General features: G+C 36.4%; 1 protein-coding gene across 17 annotated transcripts in view; it reads left to right on the top strand.

Annotated features, from left to right (window-relative positions):
* Grip1 (glutamate receptor interacting protein 1) overlaps nt 1-13754 on the top strand; it is a 661025-nt gene that overhangs the window by 625450 nt on the left and 21821 nt on the right. For 11 of the 17 annotated variants that reach the window (XR_015443415.1, XM_087192377.1, XM_087192373.1 and 8 more), the window contains 3 exons: nt 8505-8661; nt 9472-9583; nt 9696-9740. Coding sequence is in view for 16 of the 17 variants with exons in the window: in XM_087192377.1 (XP_087048503.1) it covers nt 8505-8661; nt 9472-9583; nt 9696-9740 (314 nt within the window). In the remaining variant the exon portion in view is untranslated. The remainder of the gene's footprint in view (nt 1-8504; nt 8662-9471; nt 9584-9695; nt 9741-13754) is intronic. The other 6 variants (XM_087192381.1, XM_021241552.2, XM_087192372.1 and 3 more) reach the window with 1 other exon arrangement.

Raw genomic sequence — 13754 nt, 5'->3', positions numbered from 1 at the left:
GTGAATTATCTAGCCCATTTTCCTATACTAAAATCACTTCCCAAAAATGAAAGTAACAGTGAGAGCTACAGCCTCATAATTGTAGAGTTAAAGAGTAAATTCCAATTTATAAAAAAAAAAATCTTCTTGATCCAGTCATCAGTTGATGGGCAATTAGGCTGTTTCCAAATTTTAGCTATTATAAACTGTACCACTATAAACATGGGTACTACTCAGCCATAAAGAATGAGAAAACTAGAGACATTTATAGCTAAATGGATGCACATTGAGGCCATACTCTTAAGTGAAATAAATAGGACACACTTGTGTAAATACCAAATAGTTTCTCTGGTGTGAGAAACTGAACTTGTAAATGAGGATCAAAATGTATAATAGATAATATGAAATAGGAAGAAAAGGTCCAGAGAGGAAGGAGAAAGAAAAGAAGGGAAAGGAATAAATATGAGAAAAGGCAAAACCTGAAACAAAGTCTTTGTTAATTGGGGAGAAGGTGAAGGGGTTGAGGGGAGGACAGAGGAATGGGGAAAAGAATAAGAACCAAGATATATCATGTAAAGGTAGAAATTTCCAATGATGAATGTCATCATATTGTATAAAAAAATTCCAAAATCATGCTCTGATTTCAAACTTTATGACTATGAGCCAACATTGTTTAGTTTGCTTTCCTACATTCCAACTGAGTATTTAAGAGCTACAAATAGAAGACACTAATCTGTATTAGTAGAGAAAATCTGAATATTACAAATATTTAAGATTTACTTAACCTAAAAATAAAAACTATCATACCAAGGTTTTCTCCACTTTAAAAACCATTTATATTGTAAAGATCTATTTTCCATTATGCAAATTACTAAAATTAAGCATTTCCTCACATTATGGCACAAGGTATACAACCAGATATTAAAATCAAAAATGAAAGAAAGAGAAAAAAGATAAATATTTTCAGTTCTAGTTCAAAGAAATTACTTAGGATATGTGTTTTTAAAAAGTAATGTTTTCAATTTGTTTTTCAATTTTAATTTAAAATGTAGGGCAGGGGTGTAGGGCAAGGTCCAGAGTTCAATCCCCAGTACAAGATAGATAAATAAATAAATAAATAAATAAATAAATAAAATGTAGCTTCCAATATCATACATGTATTATAATTACATGTGTTTACATTGTCATTCAATAAAATTGAAGTATAATTGCATTTTTGACAGTTGATTTTTCATAATACTTCAAACAAGAAACCTCTTTTCCTGCTCTCTATTTTTACAGGATAAGTGATAGGTACTTAGTTTAAAGTACAAGGTCCTTTGTATTCTAGTCTTCCTGACAGCACCCTTGACTTTATATACCCTGAACTACTCACTTAGAATTCTCTCAGAAAGCACTGATCCTTGGTACCTTGATAGCATTAGGTGTTTGAATATATTAATCCACCCTTTCCATTATTCAGTCTAAATCTGTTGAGAAATGAGAAGTGGAGTTAGCTATGAATTAAAATATCTGAATTTGGAGCCAGTCCCAGCACCCGGAGGGAGGCTCCCCTGCTGCCATTCCATGCTCCCAGGGCAGAGAAGGTGAGCGAGTCCCAGTACCCGGAGGGAGGCTCCCCTGCCGCCATTCCATGCTCCTAGGGCAGAGAAGATGAGCTGCACAGGCACCAGAAACCACCACCGCCCCCCCGTGGAAATGAGAAGACACATAAACAAGACTCAAAAACAGACTTCCAGATCACCTACAGCAACCCCAAAGGGAAACAAGATGGAACAATCTGATACTCAACCACCTGGACTCTCTGAACTGGCAACAAAAGAGGATCTGGGAAAAATGAAGTCAGAAATAATTTCTCAGGTAACAGCAAAGATTGTACTCATAGTACAAGACATGATTAATAAATCTAGAGAGGACATAAATAAAAAAATAGAGGAGCTGAGGAACATGATGGAATCCCAACATGGGAAACAAATGGAATCCATAAAACAGATGCAAACAGGTTTCCAGGAGATTAAAATCTCCATCAAAAGTCTATGCAGCAGAATGAACCAATGCGAGGACAGAATTTCAGATACAGAAGATAAGATTGCAAATAGTGACCAGGAAAAGAAAAATTGCTTTAAAATTGCAAGGGACCACGAGAAATCAATCCAGCAGCTGCTAGATGATGCAAAGAAGAATAATATAAGACTGATGGAGTCAATGAAGAAAGAGGAGAGAGTGCAGATGACATAAAAAGACTGTTCACAGAAGTGAGGGCAGAAAACTTCCCAAAGTGGGGAAAAGAACTTGACATACAGGTAAGTGAGGCATATAGGACTCCAGCTAGCCTTGATCAAAAAAAATCTACACACAGGCATATAATAGTTAGAATTCCAGAAACCCAACAGAGGAACAAAATTCTACAAGCAGTGAGAGAAAAGAAACAAATCACATACAAAGTAAAGCCCATCAGAATCACAGCAGACTTCTCAGTGCAAACCCTCAAGGCAAGAAGAGCTTGGAGTGATGTATTTCAAGCCCCAAAGGAAAACAGCCTCCAACCCAGATTGATGTACCCTGCAAAACTATCTTTTAAAATTGATGGAGAAATAAGATACTTTCACGATATAGAGCACCTCAGGAATTTCATGAATACCTAAGCAGCACTCCAAAAAATTTTAGACAATATCCTAGGAAAAGACAATGACGATCACAACCCCAGGAAGCCCAGCAGAATGAATCCATTGGGTGTGACAAATTAAACACAAAGGGGGAGAATCCAACAAAAAGAAAAAGTCATGACAAGGCTTTTAAAACTTTTAAAAACTTTTTTAAAACTTCATCTCCCTAATGAGAGTATAATTCAATCTTGTTATTGTACCAATTAGTATTTTTCTGATTCTAGAGTTACACACCTTTCCTTGTGCTATACTGGCTTTTTATCATCTTCTTATGTCTACTTTTTAATTGGGTTGTCTATTAATGAGCTGTAAGTGTTCTTTATATATTCTGGTCATAGGTTATATGCATTGTAAATATGGTCTGTTTAAGGACTACTTTTCATTTTAATGATGTCATTTAAAGTTCTAAATTTTGATGGAATCTCATTTATCAATTTTTTTCTTTTATACATCATGTTTTTTGTATCCTAGGTAGTTCTTGCCTACCCTACATTCATAAACATTTTCCCTTATAATTTCTTAGTTTTATAGTTTTAGTCTTTCATATTTAGGTTCATAGATCCTTTCAAGTTATCTTTATGTAGGCGAATAAAGAGTTGAAGTTAATTTTTTTTCTTTTTTTTTCTTTTTTGGTACTGGGGATCGAACTCAGGTCCTTCCACTTGCGAGGCAGGCAGCAGAGCCACTGAGCTAAATCCTCGGCCCAAGGTTAATTGTTTATATAGGGATACCAGGTGTTCTAGTGCCATTTGCTGAAAACACTATCTTTTCCTCAGCTCTTGAATTGAGTTTATAGTCTATAAAATGTTAATGTTAAATAATCTTTCAAAACTCAGTGGACCATATATGTGTGGTTCTATTTCTAGAATCTGTTTTATTCCAGTGATCTATATGTCTTTCCTTACACCAACACTGCCTTGATTACTGTAGCTTTAGAAGAACTCTTAAAATTAGGTACTAAACATCTTCCAGCACTGTTTTTTTTTTCTTTTTACTTTTCTAGGTCCTTTGTACTCCTACATAACTTTTAAATTGCAATATCCAATTCTTCATTTATAGCAAGTATACACAGACCTGAATTTTTATATATAACTTGTGTTTTCTAATCCTGCTAAATTCAAATACAAGTTCTAGGGACTCCTGGAGATTTTTTAGTATTTTCTCTGTAGATGATCATTTCATCTGCATATAAAGATCTTGCTTCTACCTTGCCAGTCCTATCCTAGTTGTGTCATTTTATTGCCAGACTATTTTGGTTTGGGCCTATGTTTCAAAGTTTAATGGACAGATGAAGAGTAAGCATATCTGCCTTTGTTCCCCACCTTAAGGAGAAAGCATTATATCTTTTTCATTCATATAAGGTGTTCTCACTGGAAGTATGGAGTACATGTCTTTAATCTGTTGAGAAGTTTCTATTCTACTTCTATTCTCCTGATAGCTCTTACCATGAACAGCTGTGGAATTTAGTCCAATACTTTTTCTCCAACTAATGACAGGATCATATGGCTTTTTCCTTTCCTCTGTTAAAATGATGACTTTTGGGGGTGGATCTTCCAATGCTGAACCAACACTGCCATCCCTACAACAAAACCACTTTCTACATCCTGCCAGATCTGACTTCCAATAGTTTGTTTTGTTAAACAAATTTCTATCTATGTTCATACTTTTTTCTTCTATTATCTTTATTCAGTTTTAGGATTAGCACAATGCTGATTCCCTAAAATGAGGGGAGAAGTGTTCCTTCTTTCTTCTGCTTTAAATGTTTGATATAATTTATCAGTTAAAATGTATATGAGCCTGTTGTTGACATATAGGTAGGTTTACAAGCTAGGAATATACTTTTTTAATAGGTGCTATTCAAATTTTATATTTCCTCCAGAGTTAGTTTCATTAATTTGTCTTCCAAGGTACTTCTTAGAAGTTGTCAAATTTATTTCAAAAAAGATTTTTGTAATATGCTTTCTATATCCTTTTAAATTCTGTAAAATCTGTGGTAATGTCTCCTAGGTCTTGATATTTTAATTTTAAAAATGTGTAATTGATATTGTGTAACAGGAAGGAATGGTCTAAAGGAGCAGGGGAAGTGGGAGGGGTAGGGGAAAGGAAAGAAGGGAAAAGAAAAAATATTAGAAAAGGAAAAAAATGGAAACACAGTCTTTGCAAATAGAGAAGGGTGGAGGGGGTGAAGGGAGGGCAAGGGAAGGGGGAAAAAAATAAGAACCAAGATACTCAAGTAATGGTACAAGATCCCTATGATGAATGTAACTGTATTTTATACCTAAAATGTACCAATAAATTTAATGGGGAAAAAAATAAAATAAATAAAATAAAATATCTGAATTTAATTTTAAAAAAATTTTTTTCTAAAAAAACTAGATTGGTCTGCAGCCAAAATCAGGATTATTCCCTATTCCCAACCCAAGTACAGACATTAGGATTTAAAGAGAGAGAAAAGTCAGTTCTTATAGAGCAAACTCAATTGGGTTTGGTTCAGCTGAATAGAACTAAAAATCCTAAAAGTATAGTGATTTAAATTATAAAGCTGTAAGCATTTCAGTCTTGATGTATAACTCCACAATCTTATTAGGGATCATTTTTAATATTTCCACTTTACTGTGCTTAACACATAACTTCCATCCTTGGGGATCCACTCTTAGAATGAGCCAAGAGAAAGCTGGGAAGGGGCTGAATGCACAAGCCAATGCTTTTTTCCAAAACTGACCAGATAGTCAAATCCCTTTGCTCCAGAAGACTGGGAGGATACACACAGCCAGCAAGAGGGACCAGGGTATTCCTGAGTTCTCTTCCCTCCTCAGGAGCAGGAACCCAATGATGGAATTGAGGGTGGGGAGCAGCATTTACCAGGACTTCATCTTTGCCAGTCTCCCTCTTCTACTTGATGGCATTCTCACTGATTCTGCGACCTAGTAAATGTTGAAGTATTATTTAAGTCCAAATGTACATGTCACCGTTCATGACCTTCTAACCCCTAACAGTTCTCTGTTCTTCCATGTCATTTATTCACACTAAAAGGATAAGACTTTCACAGGCCATTAGAACTCTAGGCCTCTTTCTCATCCTCTTTTTTCCATCCCTACTCTAAGCTCTGCAGCATTTGGGGACAGGAACCTAGCTTTATTTATCTTTGCATTTAAGTCCCTCTATGGCAGCCAGCCCTTAAGAGGCCCCCCACATGTTCACTGAATTAGTAATGCTGGGCTCACCTCCTTTCCTAGCCTCCCCGCATCATAGATAAGGAAACTGAGATCTGGAGAAGCTGAAAGGCTTAGTAAATGAACAGCAATGGATGTCTATGATCCTTGAAACCGTCCAGAGCTCTAGGCACTTTCATAAAGGTTTGTGTATGTTTATTCTCCTTAATTCTTATATCAACCCAGTAAGGTATACATCTTTATCCTCATTTCAGATTGAAAGTCTTTGGCCCAGGATGCCAAGGAAGTGGCAGAGCTGAGACTTGAACCTATGTCTTTTCCTCTTTGTATCTTTGGGTCAGCATAGCATGAACTAGGGAAGTGCTGGAACCAGACCCAATTCTTCTACATTTACACCTTAGCGAAAGATTTGAATCTTATCCCCTTTTCTTTCTCTGCTCTGGGGTAATCCAGTAATCATTTTATAGTACTTCTTAAGATAAGGTATCCTTGTTATGAATACACATGCCTTGTGAGGTAAGCGTCTTCCTAGTAATGGTGCTGTACATCTGCTCGGCCCCACCCTTAGACTCTTGCCTAAGTCACCAAGAACTACTGAGAAACAGTGATTAGAAAGAAAATTTAAAAATTCCTCTTCTGGGCTGGGGTTTTAGCTCAGTGGTTCTGCCACCTGCCTCACAAGTGCAAGGTCTCGAATTCGATCGCCCGTACCAAATAAATAAATAAATGAAATAAAAATTCATCTTCCTAGTCCAAAGCATGCTGAAATTACCCCCAAGGAATGTGATGGTCATACAGGTTAATGCTTATCAGAAAAGGACACCCACTCAGGAGACACCACCAGTGAGCATCTGGCTTTTTAAAAGTTTGTGAGCCAGGTGTGGTGGCACATGCCTGTAATCCCAGAACTTGGGAGGCTGAAGCAAAAGGGTTGCCACAAGTTGAGGCTAGCCTGGACTACATACTGAGACTCTGGCTAAAGCCAGTTGATGAAAGTTAGGTATCAACTTCCTTTTACTCTTTTGGTATCAGAAGAAGTGAGGCTTCACATATTTGGGGTTGCTCAGTTTGGTTTGGAAGGAGAAAATCAATAGCCCATCAAAGAGAGCCAGGATAAAGTCTAGTATTATCCAGTCAGTCCCTTTCAAGAGAAGATTCATGTATGTTTCCTGAATTCAACATATGACTTCTTCGCAAATGGCTAATCATTCTCCTACAGTTATCTGAGAAAAAGAGACTGAGCTATTGAGCTGCAAATATTTCCTCTGCCCCCAAGAGTTTCTACTCCTTGGTATCCTACAACAGAAGGAATGTTTCCATCATGTGGTGGTGAGCCTTGCCCTAATTTCTTGGAACAGAAAGGATTACCCTTTGGAATGCCTGTTTTCCCTGGGATCTAACTAGTAGACAGGGTAGCATTATAATAAGGTCCAGTGACAAGTGGAGGAAGAGTAAATGGGGAGGATAAAGAAGGTATGTCATGGAGACAGAGTCGTCTTATGTCATCAGGCCATTTAATTATATCTGAAAATGGGAACCCCAGCCCATTTTCTGTAGTAAGTATTTTAAACACAATAAGAAATATACGTTGTATTGCAATCCAGTTCACACATATAAACGCACAGACACACACACGCACATGCACAACCTTATGAGGTGGATGAAGCAATGTGAGATGGTCACAGTACAGGCTATGCAATCAGACCTATAACCAAACCTCTGTTCTCCCTTTTGAGTCCTCAAAATTTTGAAAAACTGCATGCATCATCACATATTTAAAGTTATTTTATAAATGTTTTCTCTTCAAATTTAAATACCTACTTTGTTTGAAATATACATTAAATATATTTCTATTAAAATCTTGGTGCCATAGACTTAGCTCAAACTCATAGAAAATGTCCATTATGTAACCTAATTGGCAAAGCCATTTCTCATTTTCACCCATCAAGCTAATCAGACTTAACTTCTTGTCAGAAAAAAGTCAGTGTTCATTTTGCAATTCAAATAAACATAATAATGCATCAGCCTCCTTGCTCTGACACATCCTTCATACTTCTGAAGACAGACAGAGAGAGAAGAGGCTTTATCATGTGTTTGCCTGGTTTAAATAAGACCCTGTTTCTTGGAGACTTTCTCATAAGAACAAGGCTTTCCCAAATTATCCCTTGATCTGGCAGCTGAAATTTTTTATTTCTCAGGGCCAAGTACCTTCAGAGGTTTGACATGGATGAGAAATGTGTCTTTCATTTGTAATGTGGCAGGAGTTCAATTGTGAAAGGGGAGGTGAGAAAGGGGATTGGCACATATCGGTCCCCGGCCCTGTGTCAGCTGCATCAGTCCGGAGTCTAAGTGCATATGGAAGTTGAGGATCTGAAAACTGACCCTCCTAAGCAAAGTGCAAATAGCCTTAGGTATTGGAACCACTGTTCCAAACCTTTAAATCATCTGTAAAATGCAAATAGTAATGGCACCTACTTTCAGAGTTAGTTATGAAGAATAAATAAGTGATGTAAATAAAACATCTAGTGCAGTCCTGGTGCATGATGAACACTCACTGCATGCATGGTCATTGTTGTTATTGTTGTTGATGCTATTGCTGTTTGATCCCTCTACCAGCCAACAATGTCATTTCTCAATGGATGACATAATGTTCAAGCCTAGTCCTAACACTTTGTTTATGTTTTAGGCACCAGTTTTCAGGCCCCAGGATACAATTTCAATACCTATGACTGGAGGAGTCCGAAACAGAGAGGCAGCTTGTCCCCGGTCCCCAAGTCACGAAGCCAGACTTACCCAGATGGAGGGCTGAGTAATGAAGGCTGGGACCGGTCCACAGCCAGTGGGTAAGGTTTCCATCTGCTGCTTCCCTGTCCAAGGTGACTTCATGGTCATCTGGGCAAGAGCTGAGCTTCTCTACTTCCAGTAGTACATATGTTTGGCATAGCTTCTTGAAGCCACCATAGTCATCCATAATGGTCACACGGCAAGGTGCTAAAACTTTTGCCTGACCAGTAATAGCCAAGTACTACCATACAACAGAAAAGAGTCGGGGCAACCTTAATGCAACAATGGTAACCCTCAGGAAAGTGCTCACTCTGGGACAGCCAGATTCTGCTCCTTGCCTTTGAAAGGCAGTTTCACATTAAATTCTATGTTTTTTTTTAAAATACATCAAGAGTCCTAGAGTTTTAATGAATAAGTATGTCTTAGCATTTTCTTCTCAAAATATTTTAAAAGAAATGTATAAAAAGTGATAGCACTTAATTTATTTATAATATTCTTTATAATAAGTGGAGAAAATATTTTTCTCTAAGAGATTCATATTTTCCTGTAGATAAGCAACTGAAATGTATTTTCAGTCCATCCCAACACAGCCATGTTGATGCGGCTCACCCAGCAGTAGCCATGAATAACCTGAAATTCAGTCAGTAGGACAATGGATGGACCTTCCTTTCATTCCTCATGACACTGCATTTCCTAAAGGATCCTCACCTTGGAGCTGGCTTTACTTGGAGGCCACATTTGGATGAAAGACAGATCCAAAGTGAATCTCTTTCTCTTCTTTGTAGGAGATAAAGGAGAGAGATTCTAGATACAGGGGGAAAAATTACATTTGGCAAGTCCTTAACCCAGACTATGTTTCTTGATGACAGTTTTGCAGGAGCTTCGGACAGTGCAGAGGCTGAGCAAGAGGAGAACTTCTGGTCTCAGGCACTGGAGGATTTAGAAACCTGTGGACAGTCAGGAATTCTGCGAGAACTTGAGGTAGCCACCACTCCATCACTTACTGTTCTTGTTTCTACATTCATTTTTTTGGTCCTTTTGAGTTTGCATTGATCACACCAGTTCATTTAAAAGCTTTAACCCCTTTCCACAGGAGAAAGCTGACAGGCGTGTGTCTTTGAGAAACATGACTCTCTTGGTAGCTACCCTTTATGTTTATATTTTTGCTTGTGAAGCTGCCTTCCCTCCCCCCTTGCCTTCTGGACAGCAATTTGATTTTATCCAGTGCCGTTGAAAGTATTATTCCCCATTCCCACCCCCAAGCTTACTGACTTGTGGCTTTTGCCATTGCTCCTGCTAACCCTGACTGTTCCTGTCTCCCACCAAAGCGCTGAGGAGCGAGCTAAGTCTCCCAGCAGTGGCGCATCTCATCCTCTTAGTTGCTTTAGAAAGGTTTCTTTGGCATGTTTTCATTTTACCTGGTATACAAATTAATTTGACCCTTAAGAGGAACATAAGAGGAAATTTTATTTTTATTTTGTTTTGCCTTTAAAGTAGACAACAATGCAGCTGGTGAAAAAGGCCAGTCTCTGATAAGCAGGCAAAATACTACATAGTACTTTACTGTTAATTGCAAATCCTGAGTCCATATTAACTTCATATGAATTCAAGGACAAGTTAGATGGAGTGGAAGAGCTGAACTCCTGGTGAATTCTTTTAATAAAAGCAATGAATTTGCTGAAAGTTTTCACATTTTAGTCTGGGAAGTCCTAGACTATTTCCTTTTATGTTCTTTTAAATTGTTCAAGCTGTAAAAAGTAAAGTGGCAAAAGTCTCATTTTTATTTTGATGTCATATGAGGTCCCCAAGTCACCATAAGGAATGTGAATGGCATAACTGGGTGAAACTCTTGCGATTCTAAAATGATTATTCATCTTTATATTGTTTTGCTTCTCGGTTGCATGTGTGGATATCTTATGTGAATCTAATGTTTGTGAATCTGCAAAGACAATATTAAAGAAAAATATTAGTTTTAATTTATAAACATCATAGTATTACCTGGCATGAATTTTAGCTTCAGAGCACAGTTAAAGGATCTGGACATGGACAATCCTATAAAATTTAAATTAATATGTTAGCAATTGATTCCTTTTTATGCACTTTCAAAAAAAAGCAGAATGCTTAAGTATCAGCTGGTTATTTAAACTTGTACCACCTCCTATTATGCAGAATGAGAAAGAGCAGCCTAAACTGAATTATGAGCACAATTCCCAATTCTTGACTATACCTTTGTTTTTGAAAGCATGTTTTGGTTCATATGCCCTTTGCATTTTCATACTTCTCTTTTGAAGAACAAACTGTTCTTTTCATGTCTTCTTTTATATTAGGTCAAAAGAATATGGTACAAAAAAATAACATGAACTGGGCCCAGTGGCACAAGCCTATAATCCCATATTTCAGGAGGATAAGGCAGGAAGATTGCAAGTGTGAGCCCAGCTTGGCTCATTTCATGAGACCCTGTCTCAAAATAAGATTTCTAAAAAAGGACAAGGTTGTAGCTCAGTGGTAAAGCACTTGCCTAGCATACATAAAGCCCTGGGTTCAATACCAAAAAAATAAATAAATAAGTAATATGATAAAGTTCCATTTTCACCTGGAAATTGGGTTACCTCATGAAAACATAGTAGCATAGAAGTTCACTGTGACAGCCTATAAATTTGCTTTAACATAAGTCCATGCAGATGTGACTCTTGAAATTATAAATGTGGAAAGAAATTGGACTGAGTTTACAGGCCAAAGAGAAATTAAATCTTCAGCTAGGACAAGTGATCAGCAAGTTTATAAATTAGTTATATTTATACTTTTATTACAAAGAATATTCACTTATTAGGTTAAATGAACCCCATTCCCTCATTTAGAAATGCTGTTAGGCAAAAAATGTTATTGCAGCTAGATTCCCACGTATTAAATTTACATTGATGTTCAAAGTTAAAGCCACTATAACACTTATAAATGCAGATTAGCAGAGATGAAAAATGTTTACAATTAAAGTGAAAATTAAGTAATTTTTTCATCATTTCCCTATTATTAGCAATACATAGATTTAACTTTAGAACTGAAAAATGTGTAGCTTTAACAAAGGAGAAAATTAAAACTAAGACTTTGAACAAGTTTTTAACCTCTCTGAACAGATATTTCTTCTATAAAATAAATGAGTGGTAATGAGTTAATACTTATTTGGCAATTAAATAAAAATATAGCACTTAATAAATATTTGATAAAGTGTTCAATAAAAATTACCTATCATGATGTTTGCCATTGCTTCACTAATGAACACTGCCTTAACTATTTTTTGTTTAATATAATGGAGGAAGAAGGTTTAATTAAATGTCAGAGCCTAAATTATATTTGTGCTTTAATTTTTATATTCCTTTTTAGATGCCACTAATTCACTTGAAGTTAACTTTAAACAAACTAGCCAACCTGTGTTTGAAAACTAAACAACTGTTGATAATATCTCATTTCTCCCATTGGAGCTCTTTGTAAACCTATTCGTAACTTCTTCTATGGCAGTTAGGACTCAGCAAAGCAGGCTGTCATCTCCCCCATGTAGTGATTAAGTGTTTTACTTTCAACATTTTTCTGCCTGGTTCTATGAAAATAAATATTTAAAAAATAGATGTAAACAAAAGCAGATAACTAAAGTAGGTAAAAATAATGAATGGATGGTCACCACAGCAGGCAAACAATCATTGGCTGCTCTTAATTATGCAGTAGACTAAACATAGAAATGATATATGTATAAAATAAAGGATGTCTCATAACACCAGTACAGCTGGCCACAGAAAGGTCTCAATAAACTTACTTATCTGAGATAAACCATATATGGATACCTACATATATGTACACATTAGGAATTTCATATAGTTCAATTAATACTGGACTAAAAAGAGGTGCAGCCAGGTTCAAGAGCAAGTGTTTTAAGCCCAGGCTCTTAGGCAGGTTGCCAAACTCGCTCAGGCATCTCTAGCCTTACTTGAACAACTGAGAGGTATATTATAATATTATAATATGGTGGATTATAATATCCACCATATAGGATTATTTAAGTATTAAATGATAGTTTATACATACTATATATATATAGGACTTAGCATGTGTATTTTTCCACAGTTATAATTTTCTTTTTCAAAATGAGAGGGCCGGGGATTTAGCTCAGTGGTGCTGCACCTGCCTCACATGTCCAAGTTCCTGAGTTCTATCCGCAGTACCAAAACAAAAAAATTATCAATGGAAACAAATCTAGTCAGAATAGGGCCGGGGATTTAGCTCAGTGGCACTATGCCTGCCTCACAAGTGCAAGGTCCTAAGTTCGATACCTGGTACCAAAAAAAAAAAAAAATACATCAAATCTAGTCAGAATACCAATAAGTTTGCTTTTATTTCTTTCAACAATTGTTAGATATGTGAGACAGTACTTGGCTATTATTAAAAAAACTTGGTTAGTAATGCATGTATAGATGAACATTAGATGAATTTTGGAATTATGGTGTCTTGGAGAAATGACAAATGAAAATGATACTCACTTTGCATTATTCCCTTTAATAAATCGTTTCAGAGAGTGCCCTACCCTCAGTTATGACTTTATGTAAGTCTGTGTCTTTTTGCCTGTCTCCTAACCTATAAATTAGGAATAATAACAGCGCCTACCTCATAGAGTTGTGAGACTTAAATGAGTGAATACATTCAAAGGACTGAACAAATTCAGCTTTGTTACTTTTAGCATTGGTATTATCATAAACAAGTAAATCATAGTTTAGTCAATCACATGCATATGGAATATGTTTTCTGTTCCCACGGTTTTGAGTAGATTTACCAATTCTATTTTGCTTTTATGTAACCATCGTATCAGAGCTGTTTACAGTCATAGTTTTAGAATGAGAAATGAACATCTCCATCATATTGATTTCAAATCCTTTTTTGTTCCACTTCTGAGACTCAGTCATCTTTGGGATCTAATCTTGCCATCACCTATGTATTATGCAGGAAATATATTTGAAGCTGAACAGACTTCCCAATTCACTGGTGAAATCCAATCTGAACCTCATAACTTTTGAGCAAAGGGTTGAATCCAATCACATATGAAGTAATTTTTCTTAACTCTCTGAAGATCTTACAAAAAGACTATTTTTAAGAAACACTGATCCATACC

Source organism: Heterocephalus glaber, unplaced genomic scaffold (genome assembly GCF_053883595.1).
Source record: "Heterocephalus glaber isolate CG9 unplaced genomic scaffold, H.glaber_assembly_v1.0 deba00001569, whole genome shotgun sequence".
NCBI lineage: Eukaryota > Metazoa > Chordata > Mammalia > Rodentia > Bathyergidae > Heterocephalus > Heterocephalus glaber.
Note: the sequence above shows the minus strand (reverse complement) of the source record. Positions and strands in the feature narration are given on the sequence as shown.